The following is a 22,626-nucleotide window of genomic DNA, read 5'->3' as shown; positions in this document are numbered from 1 at the left end:
AACAAGTAGACAAATGCGCCATTTGACATACGGTGTACTGATGTTCTCGGACGTATTGCAAGGGAGGTTCATTCGTTTTCTGCTGACGGCCGTGTGGACCGCACAGGTGCTGTGCCCAGACAGATTGCTTTGCAGTCGTTTGAATTTGGTAATCTCTGGCACTCTTACAATGCAGCCGACTGCTTTGCACCTTGCCGTTAAAAAGCTTGGAGCGAATGATTCACCCAAACGGTTTTATTTATTTATTATTTGTCGCTGTTTACATTCTTTCCCACTTGGACATGATGCTGAAATGGCGTGATAGGCCTACTAAAGGTTGATACTAACAATGTCTGGTAATTTGTAGTGTAGGCCTACTTGAAATTTGAAATCACATGGTAGGCCTACTTCTCCAAATTCAAGCTTTCGAGACTCGCACTTTGAGGCAAGCGCAATCGTAACTCCCCCCATTTTTTTTTTTTTTTTTTGGCATGGTTCGAACACCGGTTTTTACTGCCTCACGGTCACATGGCACCCTGTACAGATGGTGTAACTTCAATCTGCTCATTACCGTGCCGGGCCGCGGCAGCGTACCGTGATCATTACACCCTGTGGCCATTTGGAATGCGGGGGGCAGTATAGCACCGCTTTTGCAGAGCAGCGTCTGCCTGTGTCTGTGGTCTGTTTTTGCTTCCGTCCTTGCCCGTCCCCCAGTTTTAGTAGTAGTAGAAATACAGTCAGCAAATTGCATGTTTTATTTAGCATTGGGCATTTGATAGGGCATTTGATAATAACACAAGTGTGAGCCCTAAACAAGACCACAATGTGAATTTAAACTCGACTTTTTTCTGTCTTGCATTCACCGTCTCCCAATCCGTCCTTAACTTATTTCAGCACTATTCAAGCCAGGAACGGGTATCCTCAGGATACAGAGTTTGCATACCTACTACAATTTGAACCGGTAAAGACAATTAAAACCGAGTCAATCAGACAGGAACACCATTGTAATTAAGTGTGTCCCGTAACGCCAGCATGAGAGAGATCGAATTTTAAATTTGGCGACGACATTGTGTTGCACGTAACATTGGGCATTTGATAATAACACACGCGTGAGCCCTAAACAAGACCGCCAGTCGACGGTGTTTTGTTTTTATTATTCTGCATTCATGCCAGGAACGGATTGTGAACACTTATGACTGCTTCTTTGGAGGCTGGATAACCTGTCACACCACGACGTGTCACAAAAGGCTGTGCACTGCCTTTTCTTTTTTAAAAACACAGCAGTCGTATTGTCACGGGGGTGACAAACTTGGACTAACTGTTATTCTCACTGATTGCAAATGTTTGTAGGTGCCAATGGGAAGAGGGAGAAAGGTGATTGGGTGTACGGGGTGGGTATGGGCTTTTTGAATGCAGGTGGCAAGATGGAGAGGAGGATCCAGAGGAGGACGACACGCACAGCTACCGCATGAGAGAAGGGTCGGAGAGACTACCGCGGCCGGGGGGCAGCCTTGGGAGGGGGGTGAGCTGCACGCCGGTATCCGGATGGGGCCAGGAGAAGATGGGGCACGCGTTCGGTCCTTTGGACGACACAAGCAACAGACGACTACGAATGGCGCGGACGGCATATTGCCTGAACGAGGTTTGCGGCCAGAGTCACGAAGAGGTTGCGTTGGAAAGCTGGTGGTGGAGGACGCTCACCACCGAAGTTAAGTGCCACGCCTGGTCACCATAGCCTTCACCTTGAAGCCTCCTCCCCGCTGTGTGTGCTGCCCCTGGCCCGCTCTGTCTGTCACTCACTCACTCTCTCACTCCCGGACCCAGCGAATGCACGATCGGAAAAGACTTTTTGCGCAGCGAGGATGGCCACCCCTACACCATCGTTTTATGTGTGCTGTGTTGGTTGCTGTGCTGCGTGTGCTCCTTTAAATAAGTAGCTTAGTTACTCGTGCTGTGTAGGCCTATTTTATTCACAATTGGTGATGGGAGTTAGCATCCCCCTGTGCATTATTCATACGAATTCAGAGACTGGAAGCCTGTTTACCCTTCTCCTATCTCCACCAGCTGATCCGCCTCCGCGTGCCCAGACGAGCCAGGTGGCCCCGCCCAACCTGTCGGAGGCTACGATGCGCACGGACCGAGTGAGAGGTTTGAGGTGCTGATCAGAGACATTGGACCATTAAGGACCCGGCGGACAGAGAACTGGTTACACATCCACACACACGCGCACACACACACACTGCATACAGAACTATGTCTCCAAATAGAAAATAAATACTTGATTTAAATGACTTTGTTGTCTTGGTGTTTCCTGATGTGTACAATGCTCCTCGGGGTAGTTGGTATTAAGTGGGGGTGCCGCTGTCAAACGCGCACCCCCCACCTGTGACAGTATGATAAATGTTAAGATAAGTGTGAAATTCTTTTCTTTTTATTTTTTGCTTAGGCCTATTTTTTTGGCAAACGAATGCATTAATAGGCCTAATTACTTCTGTTGTTAAGGCGGCTACAGAGTATAATTTGTTTTCATTATTTCATAATTTTTGTTGGTGGTAAGCCTATAGGCTACTATATAGGCTATTTTTAATTAGGCTATTTGAATGATTCAACCAACCGCCCGAATTTAATTAAAATATTTGGCTATAGGCTACTTTCGATTCGATTGTGTGTGCTCTTCTTAAAACCTGATTTTAATATGGCAACCAAGCATAGGCCCTACACATTGTGAGGGACTAAACAAGTGCGTCCAATGCGAATACTCCCTCTTGTGTTGTTGGAGAGAGAGAGCTCTTTTGTGTGCGTGTGGGGGTTTAATCACCCCCTCCCCCACAGACAAACATTCACTCCGTCACACAGTTGAAGACTGTAGTTAGTTGACATCTATGTAAGCGCCCCTCCAAGCGTCTGCCTGTGTTTGTGCTTCCGTGCTCGTCCATCCCCCAGTTTTAGTAGTAGTAGAAATACAGTCAGCAAATTGCATGTTTTATTTAGCATTGGGCATTTGATAGGGCATGTGATAATAACACAAGCGTGAGCCCTAAACAAGACCACCATGTGAATTTAAACTCGACTTTTTCTGTCTTTCATTCACCATCTCCCAATCCAGTTTGCATAGGCCTACCTACAGTTAAATAAAATAAAAAGACGGGTTTTTTTAATTATTATTATTATTATTAGTGCTTGTGGACACTTGTGAACTATGACTCCTTCTTCGGAGGCTGGATAACCTGTCACACCACGAGCTCTTTTGTGTGCGTGTAGGGGTTTAATCACCCCTCCCCCACAGACAAACATTCATAGCGTCACACAGTTGAAGACTGTAGTCAGTTGAAATTTATGTAAGCGCCCCTCCAAGCCGTGTGAGTTTAACAGTTTGCGGCCAAGAGGTTTTTTTTCACGAGCGCGCGCGCGCACACACACACACACACACACACACACACACACACACACACACACACACACACACACACACACACACACACACACACACACACGAGAGATGCAAGGCAGAGTATGGATATTGTTTCAAAAGTTTGAATGTTTATTTGTTGTGATGTTACAAATAGCAATAAAAACATAGCCTAGATCAATAAAAAGGCGTTCAAAAAATCAAACTATGCCTAATACTAAATCCTTACGAAGTCTTTTTAAGTGTCCAGGTGTAGGCCTAGCCTAGCCTACTTCAATGTCCTTACTCCCGTGTCCATACTGTAAATCCCATGGTGCAAAAAGTGCAGTTGGCTAGTGACTCAACAAGGGTGGCAGCAACGCAGTCTGGTCTTGATTCAGAATTCACTCAGGACAAAGGCGGCATTCAAAAAAATCTAAGTAGGCTATGCCTAAAAATAAATCCTTACAAAGTCTTTTAAGTGTCCAGTCACCTGGATAGGCCTACAGTCATCGACCAAATCATCGATCTAGGTGGTGAGCCCACTGGTAGGTGAAGGGAAACAGCGCACTACTGCACAAACAACAGACCGAGTCGCAGGAGACACAGCGAAAGGGACGGAACGCAATTCTGGTAGCCTACATTAGGCAACTTGTAAAGGCTGCTGTGTAGGCATTGTCTACTAAAACTCTGTATAGGCTACTTGTAAAATAAATGTACACTCTTACTGAAATGTCAAGTTTAGCCTACGTTTATTTGTCTATACACAGAATTAAAAACAATATGAGGTAATAAAAGAGTATGACGTGTGTGCATCCGTTTTTTTGTTCAACATTGTTCAACATTGTCATAAGATGGTGCGGAGAACCAGGTAAAGACCACAAATGCCCAGACGCTAACCAGACATGGATACCAAATTATTTCTATTTATTTATTATATTTTTAGGCTTAAACATATGTTAGCCTACTAAATATTGAAAAAAGGAAAAGAAAAGACAGACACGTCGAGGCTACTGGTCGTAGCCTATTACAGCAAATCGAACATGCGCTTTATGCACACAGCAATAAAGTAGTAAAAGGAATTCAACTTCGGAGCGCAGTGGGTTTCGTGGGTCCGGGGGGATGGTGATGGCACGTTTGGTGTCTTTCCACCACCCCTGCACGGAGAGTGCATGGATGTAAAGCATATCCATAAAGCATCTGCATTCCCTCTGGAAGAATTAGGCTACAAAGAGCTGGTTACAATTTCAGTAGGCTATTATTTCCATAAAGGAATCGAATAGTCTAATTGTCATAACAAATGTTGCGGTTTCAGTCAAATAGCTCATATTAAGTGGAGGACGAGTAATATTTCATAAGCATATTTTAGTTCATATATTATGTAATTCATTCTGCAAAAATGAGTATATTTTTCTCTCAAAAAATGACATTGGTTTCAATGAGGCACTCTTGTTCTGGCAGGGACTCGCTTTTCGGCACGACAGTCACATTCAGCCTACTGCTTGTCCCATACATTTAAGAATCATAACTATAGATCTACTAGGCTACATTTCCATCCCTACTATCTGACTAAATGTAGGCTACGTGAAGTTGCCCCTCTCTCGTTGTTTGTTCATATGCGCGGATGAGATGGAAAGCCTGGCTGTGCCAAACATTGTTTAAACGTCTGTATCACATTTTGGTCGGCACACAAGGTTTTGGACATACACATTTCTAGTGGCACCTGGGCTGCGTTTGGTGCATTGATCAGTCATGTAGCCTAGCGAAAAAGACAGCCTGGGTGAGAGGATGAGATCTTCCTCGGCTGGCGAGCGCTCAGCATGTGTACCCACGCGTTATCTTACAAGTCAATTTGAGCACGAAAACAGCAAAGACAATGTGATATTTCATTCAAATAGGGCCTACACACTCCAAATAAAACATTGGTCGGAGGGATTTTCAACCGGACCGCAGCGCGAGCAGACAGTCAGTGTGAAAAGCCAAGTCTACCGGGAAAATCGCCGCTCGCTTACCATCGCGAGCCCTGAAAATCGCAGCTCGCTTACCATCAGTGCGCGAGCCCTTGAAACAGTGAAGTGGCATATCGCAACAGCACATGCGGATTAGCCAAATCATATGCAACAAAGTCGCCAACAAAGCGAGGATTTAACGTTTAATAGGCCTATGCCAACGTTGTGTGAATACGGGAATTGGACAGCCATGCACTGTCCTTTCAATAGGCATAGGCTAGTAGAAGACCGCTTCGGTTTCTTTTCACCTCATGGGGAAAGCATAATGTCCATGCACTGCACGAAACTACTAAGCATAAAGTTAGCGATCAAACAAAAAATATTGGTTGTTGTCATTACAGCATTTAATAGCTATGGCTGTTGTTTAAAATAGCCATTGGATTGCCAACCGTCCCTTGTATTAAGAAACAAACGTATGGATATGAGCTGACATGGGACTCAATGTCGTTCAAATGCAGGGAATTGCATCTGTTTTTTTCCCGTTTTTATTCGTTTGCGTAATTATAGTTTTTCTGTGCGTTCCGGGACCTCTGTCCAACTCACCGTCGCTGTGATGTCATATGTTTTTTGCGTTCCGGTACCTTGTGATTTACAAATTAAGCACTGATTACGGAAGTGTAGGTTAGGTTATCGCCCCAGCTGTTGGCGATGTAAGATAAATAGCCAAGGCTTAAACGCTCAAACGCGGCGCTGTAGGTTACTGCAGTGAGGTTTAGGCCCCCTATTGCACCCTCCGTAATTTTTACCAAACGAAATCCAGATATCAAGTTTGAAGTTGTAATATTAGACGTTTCAAATCTTGCGATGCGAGAATCGGTAGGGCTTGTGGCTACACTCAATTTCTACACATAGAGCTTGCACATTAATGGCAATTCATCCGATCATCATTAAAAAAAGAAAAGAAAATTCATTAGGCTATTTATTCTTTTTATGACTCTTCCTACTTCCTGGAGGTGTTCTCACACAATTTAATTAGGCATGTCGTTATCCGCTGAATCGGTGCGTGCTGGTGAATATGAGCATATTAATATGCCGTCAACATCGTCTAAAATATCCCATATGGTAATAAATGTTGCCAACACATTTGCGCTTCTTCACCACTCTGTGCTATGGTTATCTGATATGAACGAGAGAGAGAGAGAGAGAGAGAGAGAGAGAGAGAGAGAGAGAGAAAGAGAGAGAGAGAGTGTGTGTGTATGTGTATGTGTGCGCGCCCGTGTGTGCGTGTGAGTGAATGTGTATTGAGCGAGTGCTCCCAAGTGCCACCCGGCGGTTGTTTGGGTACACTGCAGCTAGGCCCGGTACGTACCGAGGTGGATGACGTGGCATTACCTCGGTAAAGGGTGTGCATTGTAGGGGGACCGACTGTAGCTGTCATGAGATAACATTGCCAATGATATTTATTTCATAGCCGTACGGCATAATTCAATCACACACCGTACAGAATGCAGGGCTACCGCTACTGCGGGCTACTGAATGGCCTCGCCTGACGTCACACAATAGATTAGAATTCTTTGAACATGTTACTGAAAATACACACTTTTCCTCATTATATTTCATTTTCTGATGTCCTGTTGCATGAAAAAAATTATGGATAATTGTTCAAGTGGTAGAACTATCAAAGGAAGTCCATTATTTTGAATAAAAAATAACCTGAGATATACACTTTAACTTCGACAATAGATGTCACATGAATCAAGAAGAGTGAGAACAAACCTTAATGACTGCAGTGTGCAGTGGGGACTTGACAATCCTTTACAAAGGTGCTGAACTCCAGAATCTCCCAAATCATTGTCAAACAGGTACAGCTCTCTCATGGTGTTTGGTGAGTGTAGAACTGATGCCACAATCTTACAGGAGTTGGCAGTGACTTTACAGCCAGCGAGTCTATATGAGTGTTTCAAAACATATGGAAACACCTTGTCATTTAAGGATTTATCCTGAGTTGGAACAAGTTTTGAGAAAGTTTGATAATATCACGTTAGCCTCGTTAGCCATATCAGCTATGCAATATGATAGAATGCGGGCATCGTATCTCGGCGGTTACACACATTTCAAAAACACAACATTTTAAAGTCTTGCACAGCTCAAAACAACGTCACACGTACCTCATAATATGTTGAGGCTATCCACACATAAACCGAAGTGTCCAAAGCCCTTCATGTATTCTTGAAAGGTCTGCAGAATGTGTTTTGTGAAGCTACTACCTTGACAATATCTACAGTTACGGTCAAGCCAACTATTTGACACAAAAGTCCACAAAAGTAGATTGCCGAGTGCGTCGCATCATCAGCTGTGGTTACTCGCTCTGGAAATAATCATAGCTCTGTAATAAGCACGGACTTAACACAGTTGATGTGGACGAGTTTTGGGTGGTATTGTAGATAGTATTGATGTTAAGGGTGTAGGCATACAGAATTATGTGTTAGCCTAGGCTAAATATTATTTTTGGTGCTCTTGTGTGAGAAGACCTTACGCCATTTAACCCTGACGCTGGGCGCCCTCCAGCTCTGTTTCGCTATCCTTGTCGACTTGAACATTTGGTCATGTGTCAGTGCATGGCAAGTCACAGAGAGATGTGCAAGAACACTGTTGTGTAGCCCAGTGTTGCACACTAGTGTGCCGTGAGAGATCGTCAGGTGTGCCGTGGAAAATTCTTAGTTTTTTTTTTTTTTTTTTTAAATTCATCGTTATTATCAGCTCTAGTAGCCTGTGTCTGCTGTTGACTGGCGTCCTAAGCATGAAATAATTCCTTATCACTAGGTGGCAGCAGGTAGCGAATTGCACTGATGTAGGCTATCCTCAGTAGCCCTAACAAAGAACGTCCATCAGCTGCTAGTCAAAACAATCCTGACGTGACTTATTGTTAACTTTGCTAGCACTGTTTCTTCACTAATTAGGTCAGAAAACCAAAATCCTACCTCCTACAAAATCCTGAAACAGGTTCGTGTTTTGCTTACAACCTTACTGAAAAGTTAAACGATTAAGCACACAACGTTGTTTGTTGGTCCGCGTGCTTTCTAGTCGAGTGTGAGGATGCCGAGACCCTTCAAGCCAGACTATCCAACTGCCGGTAAGCATAATTAGCCCGGTTTTAGGGAAAGCAAGGGGATTACCTCCTGTTACCTCGCGGGGAAACCTTTGTCACAAACACCCCAGGCACAATTTCCAATCAGTTTTTAATAATAATATGACCATAATACCTTGCATTTGAAAACATGAGATTTCCGCTTTGGAGCGCTGTCAAACTTCTTCTGACCGACCTCGTCCTTTTGCAGCGCTGTGTTTGTGGTCAAACTGCATTTTAGGGCGGGCCTTTTAGCCAAAGGTGAAAGACGCATATACCGGTAGGTTTCACATTACGATTAAGTGAGTAAAATATACAGAGATTGATATTCAGTGAAATATTTCCCAAATGTTGCTACTGTCAGAATAAGCATTATTTTCTGTATTCCTGCTAATAGAATGCTTTTGGACAGAATAACAATTTGTAAATTGTAGGCCTACTTTGAAGTTTATAGCTTGTGAACATTAAGTGCACTTTTTATTTGAAAGAGGAAATGTAGGCCTAAAATATGACTAAAAAAATACAGTTTTGTGTTAATTGATTGCTATTCAAAACACTTTGTAGCCGCCTATATTAACAATATAGTCATTCTTATCAGAGAATAATTTGTTTTCATTATTTCATCATTTTTGGTTGGTGGTGTGCCGTGAGATTTTTTAAAGGGAAAAAGTGTGCAAAAGGTTGGGAAACACTGGTGTAGCCTATTAACTGTTCTGTTCAACTTTGGACCGAGAGATTCGAGGCGGCTGCTCAACTGCGGAATCTCGAAGTGAACCCCCCCACCCTCTCTTCTCTCTCGCTCTGCCCGCATGATTGACAACTTAGACCAAGCTGCGTGAGCAATCGGTCTCACGTGCAGGATGACTCGAGTTGGTGGGATTACAGGGTTGAAGTAGGCGTATGGCTCCAAACAGTAGCTCTAGCCTAGACTATTTCAAAACGTGTTTTTATTTTCCCAAAAGTAAACATTCTTGTGGACACCGATGAACAATTAAACAAACCGCTGCATTTTTAGGGTGGCGCGCTCCAGTTTGACAGCTGATAATGCCGGTTGGAAGAAAATAGGCTACATTTCACTTTGAGATTCCGAAGTTGAGCAGCAGCAGCTCTGTCCAAAGTTAGTAGGCTTGTTCGTGCACATCTCTCTGTGCCTTGCGATGCACTGACACATCACCAAATGTTCAAGTCGACTATGATAGCGAGCGAAACAGCTGGAGGGGCGCCCTGCGTTGGGCACGGTGACCGCGATTTCCTCGGGTTACTGTTGTTCCTGGAACGACATCGCAAAGTTGGTCCTGGATCAACATCTGGTATGTTAGCCTATTCTAGGTCTGATTCCAAAAATTAACGGGCATGCCAAGTGCCGTCACGGTGGTATACGGCTCTGGTTATGGCTAGGCTATTACAGTGGCTATGTGGAACTGTGCCTAAACCAAAACCAATTCCTAAACAACCTGTCAGTGAAAATGTGTGCACCAACCTAACAACATGCCAAATTATGCCTTTACCAAAACATATTCCTAAACTTAACCTGTCAGTGAATAATTGTATTTTGTAACAGCATGGCACTTCTGCATAACTGATCTTAATCCATAGGCTACAGAAGACGTTACTGGCGCGAAATCTGACATAGATAACCACTCAAACCAGATGCTGATCCAGGACCAACTTTGCGATGTCGTTCCAGCAACAACCCGAGGAAATCACCGTTATGGCACAAGGTCTTTTTTCACACAAAAGTACCAAAAATAATATTTAGCCTAGGCTAACACATAATTCGGTATGCCTACACCCTTCACATCAATACTATCTACAATACCACCCAAAACTCGTCCACATCAACTGTGTTAACTCTGTGCTTATTACAGAGCTATGATTATTTCCAGAGCGAGTAACCACAGCTGATGATGCGACGCACTCGGCAATCTACTTTTGTTGACTTTTGTGTCAAATAGTTGGCTTGACCGTAACTGTAGATATTGTCAAGGTAGTAGCTTCACAAAACACATTCTGCAGACCTTTCAAGAATACATGAAGGGCTTTGGACACTTCGGTTTATGTGTGGATACCCTCAACATATTACGAGGTACGTGTGACGTTGTTTTGAGCTGTGCAAGACTTTAAAATGTTGTGTTATGGAAATGTGTGTAACCGCCGAGATACGATGCCCGCAATCTATCATATTGCATAGCTGATATGGCTAACGAGGCTAACGTGATATTATCAAAGTTTCTCAAAACGCATCCTTTTGCCTTGATTTTGCTCTAGAGTGACTGTATTTCACCCCAAACATGCAAAAATGAGGCAAACTTATTCCAACTCCGGATAAATCCTTTAAGGATCAATTACTGAAACACACATTGTTCAGTTTGACAATGAGAAGACATCTACAACCAACCTTAATGTCTGCAGTTTGCAGTGGGGACTTGACAGTCCCTGAGAGAGGAGTTGGACTCCAAATTCTCCAAAGACATTGAGACTGAGGTCCAGCTCTGTCAGGTCATTCTGTGACTGTAGAATTGAAGCCAAAATCTCACAAGTCTCTTTGACGAAGTTGCAGTCAGCAAGTCTGCAAATGTACAAATAAGAGTACAAATGTGTATATATTCAAAATAAGGTTGTGCACCTGTATTGAAGTCTTTGTGGTGTTCAATTCAGAGTCAAGAGAACAAGTGCACACACACACACACACACACACACACACACACACACACACACACACACACACACACACACACACATTGGCCCTCATTTATCAAAGCAGCGTACGACGAGAATCATACGTACGTCGTGCGTACGTTCTTTTTCTACGACCACTTGGCATTTATCAAATCTCATCGTAAGCGCAGGAAAGATGAAATCCTACGACTGCTCTCAGACGGTGTACGCCGTTTTCAAATTGGACTTGAGATGACTATGATCACCAACTTGAGCAGCAGTTGTAGCGCAACAACTCATTATCATAAATATGTGACCTACATAATTACAAAATGTTTTTACATTGTATATTTTGCCTATAAGCCAACTTCTACTTGTTTGAATTGGTGCACCCTTTTTAAAGAATAAATTATTATTTAATATAATAATATAGATAGTCTATAAATATCTCCATTATGTCTACTGTAGTCAATCAAACAATTCATTGTAAGTAGGCTATTTGGAAATCAATCTCTACCCCTTACATATTGAGAACCGAAACACTGTTGACTACTGCTGTTGATTATTTCCACGTGTTATTTTGTTGTCTACCTCGCGTAAAGCCTAATTTCAAGCTGTCAATCAACCAGAAACTTGGATGTTTTAGCCAGTTTGCGCCTCTCCATGTCGCAAACGTAGGGGTGTGGTCTCCTTCCCGCCGTTTTAGAGAAGGTGTGATTATTCTAATTACGATGGCTTTCAGACGCTGGATTTATCAACAGCCACTTGCTCTTACGATGGGATTGGAGAGGTACACATGTTTAGTAAATCTCACATGAGCTTTGTCGTACGACGAGATCTGCGCTCATTTCTGTGATGGTTTCTACGCAAGTTTGATAAATGAGGGCCATTCTCTCTCTCTCTCTCTCTCTCTCTCTCTGACTAAAATTATTCACTGCATGTCTCCAATCATATTTATCCCCTCGAAACGAATGTCAATTATCACCAACCTTAGCATCTGTAATCTGCAGTGAGGACTAGACAATCCTTTAGAGAGAAACTCAACTCCAGAATCCCCCAGGGCATTGCCACTAAGGTTCAACTCCACCAGGGAGTTTGGTGACTGTAGAACTGAAGCAACAATCTCACAGGATTTGGCAATGAGATTACAGTGGACAAGTCTGTAAAAATAATTTAACACACACACACACACACACACACACACACACACACACACACACACACACACACACACACACACACACACACACACACACACACACACTCACACACACACTCTCACACGCACGCACACACACACACACACACACACACACACACACACACACACACACACACACACACACACACACACACACACACACACACACACACACACACATAAGCACACAAACAGAACACGTTAACACACATACAAACACACACACTCTCTCCCTCTCTCGCTCTCTCTCTCGCTCTCTCTCTCTCTCTCTCTCTCTCTCTCTCTCTCTCTCTCTCCCTCTTTTTTTTCACTAACACATTATTCACCACATGTCTCCAATGATATGTATCCTCAAGAAACGAATGGCTATTATCACCAACCTTAGCATCTGTAGTCTGCAGTGAGGACTAGACAATCCTTTAGAGAGAAACTGAACTCCAGAATCCCCCAGGGCATTGTCACTAAGGTCCAACTCCACCAGGGAGTTTGGTGACTGTAAAACTGAAGCCACAACCTCACAGGTTTTGGCAATGAGATTACAGTGTACAAGTCTGTAAAAATAATTAAACATACACACACACACACACACACACACACACACACACACAAAAGTACACACACACAAGTACACACACAAACACACACACACACACACACACACACACACACACACACACACACACACACACACACACACACACACACACACACACACACACAAACACACAAACACACAAGTACACACACACACACACACACACACACACAGAGATAGATAGAGAGAAAAAAGTACTTATTGATTATTTCAATTGAACAGCACAGAGAAATGTACCCTTAAGTCATCACATACATACACATACACATACATGTGATGGAGGTAGCCAGGACAACAGTAACCATGGAGTAGTGCTCAGACATGGGGCACAGACACACCAGCTTTCTGACACATTTCATTGCTGTTCAGTTATTCATTCAATTTCTCATCCAGTCTCCTCTAAAACTCACCTTGCCTTCCAGAAGCTCCTCACAGCTGGGAGCAGTCTCCTGCGTCCCTCATCCGATGTGTTGTAGCTCTTCAGGTCAAACTCATCCAGCACCTCCTCAGACATCAGAAGCATGTGGGCCAGTGCTGAACAGTGAGCAGGGGACAACTGTTTTTCACGCTTCTTTGGAGATGACATGTATTTCTGAATTTCTTTGTGCATGGATTCATCATTCATTTCAAGCATACAGTGGAAAAGATTGATGCATCTTTCAGGAGAGAGGTCGGCATTCAGCTTCTTGATGTACTCGGATGTTTCTTTAATGCTGCTTGAACTGCTCTGTGTCTGGGTCAGCAAACCTTTCAAAAGTCCCTGATTTCTCTCCAGAGACATTCCACAGAGGAAGCGAAGGAAAAGATCCATGTGCCCATTCTGGCTCTTCAAAGCCGCATCCACTGCATTCTTCAGCAACACATGGAGATGGTCTTCATTTTTCAATCCTAGTGTTGATTGAAGTGATGTAACAAACGATGATGGCTTTGAATTATCTATATGATCATCACTGAGAATAGACTTCAGTACTGCATGGTTCCCAGTGACAAATGAGTAAAATGAATACAGAGCTGCCAGAAACTCCTGAATGCTGAGATGCACAAAGCAATAGACCTTCTGCTGAAACACAGAGTCTTCTTTGAAAATCTCTGTGCAGAAGCCAGAGTACACAGAGGCATCACTCACATCAATGTTGCATTCTCGCAGATCTTTGTCATAAAACATCAGATTGCCGCTCTCCAAATTCTTGAAGGCCAGTTCTGCCAGCTTGACAATTAATTCTGTCTGAGATTCCAGAAGATCGTCTTGATGTACTTTCTTCTCAGTGTGATACTTTTCACCTTTTCTTGCTGTCTGGATCAGCAGGAAGTGTATGAACATCTCTGTCAGAGTTTTGGGGATTTTCTTCTTTAGCATCTGCTGGAGCACAGTGGCTGCAATCCAACAGAAGACTGGAATGTAGCACATAATGAAGAGACTCCTTGATGCTTTAATGTGGGATATTATTCTCTTGGACAGACTCTCATCACTGATTCTCTTCCTGAAGTACTCTTCCTTCTGTGGGTCATTGAACCCTCGCACTTCTGTCACCTGGTTGATGTACTGTTGAGGAATTTGATTGGCTGCTGCTGGTCTTGAGGTTATCCAGATGAGTGCAGAAGGAAGCAATGTTCCCTGAATGAGGCTCGATATCAAAACATCCACTGACGATGTCTGTTGTACATCACAGCAGTTCCTATCTTGTTCAAAATCCAGAGTCAACCGACTTTCATCCAGACCATCAAAGATGAAAAGGATCTGACATTCTTTGTACTTGTTACCATCCTCCAATTTTTCCAGTTCAGGGTGGAAGTTCAGCAGGAGCTTCTGAAGACTATACTGATCATTTCTAATCAAATTCAGTACACGGAAAGGAAGGGGGAAGATGAAGTCCACATTCTGATTGGCTTTTCCTTCTGTCCAGTCAAGAATGAACTTCTGCACTGACACTGTTTTTCCTATGCCAGCCACACCTTTGGTCATCACAGTTTTGATGTGTCTCTCCTGTCCAGGTAAGGGCTTGAAGATGTCATTGCAGTTGATTGGTGCTTCTTCTGTGGTTTGTTGTCTAGATGTGAACTCTACCTGCCAAACTTCATGTTCATTATTCACCCCTTCACTCTCCCCTTCCGTGATGTAGAGTTCGGTGTAGATGTCATTGAGGAGTATCTCAGCTCCAGGTTTGATGGTGCCTTCAGATATGTTCTGATACCTCCTCTTCAGACTGGTTTTATGATTCTCTATAACTCTTCTCAGGTTATCTGCATCTGCACAATTGAAACACCAAATCAATATGAAGCACCACAATCTTAATTTGCAACTACAAGGCACAATATAATCGTTCTGACATTTCTGCCAGTAAAATACGGAAGTAAAAGATTGTCTATTTAGACACTAACATTATCATACAGATATTCAGCATAGTACATGATCCGTATTTCTTAACCGCCTAATTCAGGTTTAGATACAAAGATGTTAAGTAAGTCAGCCTAAAGGCGGGCATACACTGTGCGATATTTTCACTCCCTGCTCACACTGCACAAGAGAATTTCACAATTTAAAAGTTCACATCTCACGACTCACGTCCTCACACTATGCGAGCCAACAGTCGGATGCGAGCCGAATGCTCCCACTGTGCGACACAACAGGCATGTTTCTCGGGTATGCAGAGGGAACATGCACACCTGAAGTGGAGATGAGGACACGCTTGAGCGAACCGCACGGCCCTATTAATTTGTCCATGTGTAGTGTCAAATCGGGTCGTAGCATTGCTTTAACTGTGTGATTTACCCACGAGACACGACCAGGATTTCAAATAATTCTGATTTTCTTGCGACTCTACGATTGCACGATCGTGAGGTGAAATCGCTTGCCGTTACCCCATATACACTGCACGATGCGAGACTCACGATTGACCTGTGATTGATCAAGAAATTGTCCCGACTAACAAAAACTTGTGCAAGTGACAAATCGTGGCAAAATCGGGCAAAAAGTCGCACAGTGTAAGCCCAGCTTTAGTATTCAGTGATCTAGTCAGCTCACCTTGTTTCACCTTGCTCTGGTTCTCACAGCTGGTGATGGCTGGGTCTCTCAGTACCTGCTCACAGCTGGACTGATCCTGGATAAGACTGAAAAGAGAAGGATGGAAACTGGTTGACAGAATGTCATGAAAGGTACCACTTCTGATAATTATAAATCAATGCTTTTATAATATCGAACTTCTTCATAAAATATAATAGTCTACTTAAAGGTATGCTTTTTTTTTATTTCGGGGGGATTTTAGAGCTGGTACATTTTGACACAGCATGACTCGGCCACAGTCTATTGCTTCTCGATTAGCCAAGTACAGCACGATTCAGCTTGAAAACGAGCCCTCATTTTGTTCGCAGGCTGAACCAAGCTGACTGGATACTGTCGCTGCATACTACCCAGAATGCTGTGCATCAGTACCCCCGCAACAGTGAATCAAAAAACAATAATGGCAGCCACCCAATCAACTACCTTGCATGCATTTCTCTTCAGTTTGACAAGTTATTATTTTGATATTAAAATTGAAATTGAAAATCAATATTGTAGCATAAAAATGATGCCACTCAAACTATTTATAGCCTTTTAATAGAATAGATCAGGGGTTCCCAACATTTACAACTTTGGGCCAACTTGAAATTTTCACTTTCCATTTCTTCTTTCCTTTCATTTTTTATGTTTTGGGGTCACTGCTGACCCAGAAAAGCAATAAAAATGAAGTGTATAGTCAACAGTACACAGCAACAAGCATTATGTAGATTTTCAAAAAAATAATTCAAGGCTCACTTGAGCCCTTTACCCATTAGGTTCCGCAGAACTGTTCTAACACAACTAGGCGTCATAAATATTCATGAAAGTTGACGGGGGGGGTCGACGGTGCTGTCTGGCCCGCATTTTGATACAACAGGGACTAGAAGTGGGCCAGGTATGATTGCATGCTGCAAGTAGCGGCGACAACACCGTGCTTTTGCGGCATGGTGAATATAGCAGAAGCGAAAGAGTCCAAATGTAAACGATAAGTTATACTCATTACTCACTTGGCAAGTTGTCTTGTAAATTCAAATCGTATATTGAAGTTAGACTGTAGATTTTAGCCGTAGTATAGCAAGCCTTCCCTCTGCCTGACTGAAGTGCATTCGCAAACCATGAAGCAATTAAATGAACATTAGTCAAGTCATCGAAAAAGGATGCTACTTTTGTTTCATAATTTCTCATAATTTCTCAGCGTGCTTCATCTAAGGCCCCGTGAAATCTAATGAAAGTAACGCTCCTCTTGTCTGCATGTCCAGGTGCATGCCATGGCAAAAATGCATGGTAAAAAACACAGGAAAGTCCTCATCAAAACCAGTTACTTGTTATTCAGTCTTGTGAATTGTAGGCAATTGGATATTGAGGTTGGACTGTAGAGCGTAGATTTTAGCCGTGGTATTTGTAGGCAATTCCCTTCGTGCATTCGCAAACCATGAAGCAAATAAATAGCAGACATCCCGTTAGGGCTGCACAATTAATCGAAAAATAATCAAAATCGTGATAAAATAGTGAAATCGAACTCGAGTCGAATCGATTTAATCGTGGCAATAGTGACCTACTTTTGAGAGCGTCCTTGAAGCCAGAACATACTGACAGGCTGGTGTTTCTGGCCAGAAATCTGTCCACTTAAGTTTTATGCTATTTCAATTATTACAATTCATTTTATTTTGCTCATCCCGTATGTAATTCATTCTTGGTTATATTTCGTCTTGTTATAATGTTCAAAAAAAAATCTGCAAAAATCAATAATCGTGATAATGATTTTGACCAAAATAATCGTGAATATGATTTTTTTCCATAATCCTGCAGCCCTACATCCCGTCGTCAAAAAGTGCGTTCTGTGAGATGTTTACCTCACAGCATGCACACTTCTAATGCCAGCCTACTAAACTTTAGAAGCATAAAGACGGCCGTGCAGAGGCTCGCAAATGTGGAAGCAAATGTATAGGTAAACCCATACACCGCAAGAAAAAAATGACCTAAAGTTTATGAACACAGAATAAAAGCAACCTGTCCAACGCTACGGAGACCTCCCATATGAAAAGATGTGCAATGAAAAGGATTTAATTTAATGCTAGTCAGATGCTGTAGGGCCTACCTTGTGACTTTTTTGCATGGTGCGTGTTGATACTGTATTTCTCCAGTAAAAACGGCTTCTCACGAGGAAAAGGCGTGGAGCTTCCCACATGGAAATAGAGTCATTTAAAAAAATATATATATATAGGCCTACATTTTTTTAAATGGTCGATAGCCAAATGCTGTCAGCTCAAGAAACAATTCCTTGACAACTCCTTGGCCAATGACTGGAGTTACTTTATAAATGCTTGACTAATTTTCTATGTCTAGACTAGGCTACTGTAAAAACTGCAGACAGAAAAGCCATGGTGATTTTTTTTAACGTGAGGGGGTGTTGCACATGCCGGTAAATCCTAACACAGGGCAACATCTAGCCTAGTGGAACTAGCTCCGCACGCCTAGAACCACGTCTTTGCCGATTCTATAATCGCCCCTGTTTCGGCCCTGTTTGAGCTGATGATGGGACTGGGTGGAGTAAATGCAAAAGAAAACCGAAACCACGCTCCAACATTTTCTTGTTGTGTCATGTCATGCCATAATCGTCCACTGGGTGGCACTTGTATTGTAATTGGGGTCACAGCGATATAAGGGGGAACCTTTGTTCAGGTGACAGGTGTTGCCTGACGGAACACATACAGTTTGTTTGTTTGAGAACTTTCTGTCGTGTTAAAGGAGAACTCCGGCTCTTTTGGGTTCATATCACATCTTGTGTAGCCCCAGAGAAATGGGCCAAAGCGACTACTGCAAGAAAGTTTCATGCGGGCTGCGTAACGTTGCTCAATTGCGCTGTTTTCAATAAAGCGTGGCCCAGCGGGCAAGCTTATAACCTTTTACATGAAGCTCATAACCTGCATAAAACCGCTTTTAAACATTCTGGCCGTGCTCTGTGTACCAATACAACTCCATTCAGTGGCTAACCATTCCATTACCTAGCACAGACACGATACATTTGGAGTTATCAGAAATGGCGCATCCACCTCTCTCAGCTTCCGTCTTGCCAAAGGCGCTCGCAAAATTGATATCCGAAGCAGGCTTTTAGGCAGGATTTTTTTTCAGGGTGTCTAACTTTTTTTAACCTGTCATTTGTGCTTGGCGCCGCGCCTCGACCCGCAGGCACAAGTGTTTTAGGGCGATCTTGGGGTATTCTCCCCCGCAAATTTTTTACACTTCTAATGCTCTCAAACGCAATTTCCTGCAATTTGAGGAGCAAATTTTGACAACCAAGTGTTTTTGCCTTTGTTAAAACTAGGGGTGGGCATAGATTAATTTCTTTAATCTAGATTAATCTCACTGTAATTTTGAAATTAATCTAGATTAATCTAGATTAATCTATATCAAAATGGCTCATTCAGAAATGGCGCGCTAGCGAAATAATGCCGGAAAAAACCCTTTTTTTCCCAAAATGCATCTCATCTTCAAAAAATGGTCATGTTGATACTTGGTGATGAAAAAAAACGCACTGCAATATGTGCAAAGTGTGTCCAATAGGAAGCATTTACAGTTATAAGATACTAAAATTTCAAAATGAACGGCGCTATAGAGGCAAATACAGATAAATCTATCAAACAATTAGGCTATTTAAACAAAATGACCTCAACAATTCAGCATTTCTAATAGAGAGAGAGAGAGAGAGAGAGAGAGAGAGAGAGAGAGAGAGAGAGAGAATCTGCCACTGACTGTTAAAAAGAGCAGCGGCTCCTTTAAGAGAGGGAGGAGCTCTGCGCACAGTAAGCTCAGCAGCCCTCAGCAGAGGCAGGCTACTGGATATGTAGAACCAACAGCACTGGCCCACGGCAATTTGGCCTAAACCTGACAGTTGTTCTCAGAGTTAGAATGCCAGAGGCGTTACAACTCGAAATTAATTCAGTTTGCAAAAAAAAATCAAGCGCGACAACCGCGAGTTTTATTACCGTCGAGTCGCAAATGCGCGAATGCAACACAAACATTCAGCGAGAGTATATTGGCAGTTTCAGTTTGACAATCTTCAAAATACATAATCGCACGGAATATTTTGCAATTAGGCCTATGGCACAGGCAAGATTTCGGGAAATTGTTTATGTGTTCCATGCAATGCGAGAGGAAATGTAGGCTATGTCGGGCTGAGGCTACTCACACAATAATGTCTCTATGCTTCACCTCAAACAATAACATCTATTTAGTCTACCACTTGTGAAAAAGCACTCAAACAACACCTACCACGGCAGAGGGATTAATGTTTCCAGCATGCAAACACTGTTCATATTTAGTAGGTCTGCTGAAGCAACAGGTGGAGAGGAGAAAGCGACTGGAGCGCAGTCTGAAAGCGTCTGTCAATGGAACGCTATGGTGATGTGCATACCAAAACCCATATTTTGAGAATAGATTAACGTGCGATATTTTCTTTATCGCGCGACAAGAGTCTCACATTATCGCAGCACGTTAACGCTGATAACGGCCCACCACTAGTTAAAACATTTTGTACCAATAGTAAGGCTGGACTGGGGGGAGGCATGTGTGCAACTAAATAACAAACAAAAGCCCAAAATAACAAACCAAAGAAATGCAAACATACACGTAACACATAGACAAGTAAAACCATTTTCTTATTTTCATATTATAAAATACATTACAAAGAATCCCACCAGTAAAAACACCCCTGCTCAAAATGGTTTGGTCCGCCAAACGGCAGACACCCCCTCTGTATTTTACTTACATTCACTTGTTGCTGAACGAGGAAGTGGCAGCATGCCGGTGACCTGTTCTGTTAAATGTTACAGAAATGTTTTTCCACAGTATTTCTAACCAAATAAACGTCTATGAATTGAAACAGCCAGTCTGCAAGTGATGTTTGTTACTCATTAGAGATCGCTAAACAGATGGAAGTTGATAAATTAATGACACTACGAAATGCGTGTTTTGAAACGTGGTGGAATTTTACACTGAAACATGCTGGAAGGCACTCGTTACAACGCTAGCCGGTTAGGTGTATTTAATATTTTATCTTCTAAAACTTCCAAAATGGCGGTGTAAATAAAAATCGTCCATCGTGGGAAAGCTCGGATTCTGTGAATTTTGAACATCAGCACGGTTAACGCGGAAGTGGAATCTTTAGGGAGTCCTACTAAAAAAGTAGGGCGTCCAAATTTTTGTTATTTTCAAAATAGGGCGTCGAAAAGACTAAAAAAGCCTGATCCGAAGTGATACCTCATTGTAATCCATTTTATTTTTGTCCACCAAAGACGAGCCCCAGGAAATCAAATCACACATTTCCATGTCCTGTATTATTGTTTTCAAGCAGTCAGCTGACTCACGAAACACCCAGTTTTGCCGTGACGTCACAGCATCACATGACCACTGGAAGGAGCGCACATTCGCTCATCCAGAGGCGAGGCGCCTCTGGGATATTACTCTCTGATATTTTGAGATGGATACTTTGTCGGGTCTGATGTTTCAATAGGCCTACTCCAAATATTTTCCCAAAAGGTATAGTTGTTTGCTAGTGGTCTGCTGATATTGTATAGCCTAACCTTTTGGATGTTTTTAGGAATAAATACAAATGTTTTTTTTAATGTAAACAAACATCTGCCCCCATTACAATGACCAGGATCTCGGAAAAGGCTGACGAAAAAAAAACATATCAGGTACTGACAAGTCCAGGGTACAGTGAGCATTCCAACTGCACATTGAAATTGGTTGGAGTTATCCTTTACATTTCTTTTTAAAAAAAATGTAAATTGCTTTTTCAAAGACATAACCGAATTGTGCAATTCCACTACTGGGTGCACCAAAGTATGACATTAACCCAATGATCCAAACTTCCCTCTCTCTCTATATGGTAAAGTGCACATCACACTTCTATTATAAATTGTGAACGTGTGCGTGATGAGTAACCCATCCTACTTTCTGTTCTTCTACTGAGATATTTCAATCCAGTCTGAATGGGCCATTTCTATTACCAACGTCCTGAGCTAAAAATCACATTTCCCCATGTTCATACATACCGAATAGGGCTTTAACCATCATCTTCGATGGTCAAGGCACATTATGAACAGGCGAAAGGCCACCCGTAAGCGACCAACTCCAGAAGCTAGGCCCTGCTTGAAATACCTGCTACATCAGGGGTACTCAATTAAAAGTCCCCGAGGGCCAGTTTTTCAAAATTCCTCCCAAAAAAGGGCCGGGCCGGGCAGACACGACCCCCCCCCCAAAAAAGGCAAAAATGTTAAAAAATAAATTAAAAATGATAAGGCCTTTGTAAGCACAAAACACGTACGCACTCACACCCACACCCACAGCAGATATTTAGTTTGCAGTGACAGGATGGGACAACATTTCTTTCATACAGGGCCTGCATTTTTCTGGAGCACTGTGGGGTGAGGTGCCTGCCTTGCTTTCATTGCCACTCTTCAGTATTTTTTTAAATGACATAAGATTATCTGTTAGCCTTTATTTGCAGACTACATTCATAAAGATGTATTTCTTAGTGAGAAAACCAATAAGCCTGAAGATAACACTTTTCAAACAAATGTTGCTTATCAGGACTTTGTATATGCAACTCTCACATACAACCAGATGCAATAATGGACTCAACAAAGAGGAAGACACATAGGGAGCCAACAAGAAAATGCCAACAATTG

General features: G+C 42.6%; 1 protein-coding gene across 1 annotated transcript in view; it reads right to left on the bottom strand.

The window, feature by feature from the left end:
* The window catches only part of LOC134455517 (NACHT, LRR and PYD domains-containing protein 3-like), a 75,641-nt gene that overhangs the window by 28,971 nt on the left and 24,044 nt on the right, over positions 1–22,626 (bottom strand). Inside the window, exons 3-7 of the mRNA XM_063206632.1 lie at positions 15,920–16,005; positions 13,308–15,144; positions 12,091–12,261; positions 10,842–11,012; positions 7,093–7,263 (exon numbers count right to left, since the gene is read on the bottom strand). Coding sequence (XP_063062702.1) covers positions 7,093–7,263; positions 10,842–11,012; positions 12,091–12,261; positions 13,308–15,144; positions 15,920–16,005 — 2,436 coding nt within the window. The remainder of the gene's footprint in view (positions 1–7,092; positions 7,264–10,841; positions 11,013–12,090; positions 12,262–13,307; positions 15,145–15,919; positions 16,006–22,626) is intronic.

This window comes from Engraulis encrasicolus, chromosome 1 (assembly GCF_034702125.1).
Source record: "Engraulis encrasicolus isolate BLACKSEA-1 chromosome 1, IST_EnEncr_1.0, whole genome shotgun sequence".
NCBI lineage: Eukaryota > Metazoa > Chordata > Actinopteri > Clupeiformes > Engraulidae > Engraulis > Engraulis encrasicolus.
Note: the sequence above shows the minus strand (reverse complement) of the source record. Positions and strands in the feature narration are given on the sequence as shown.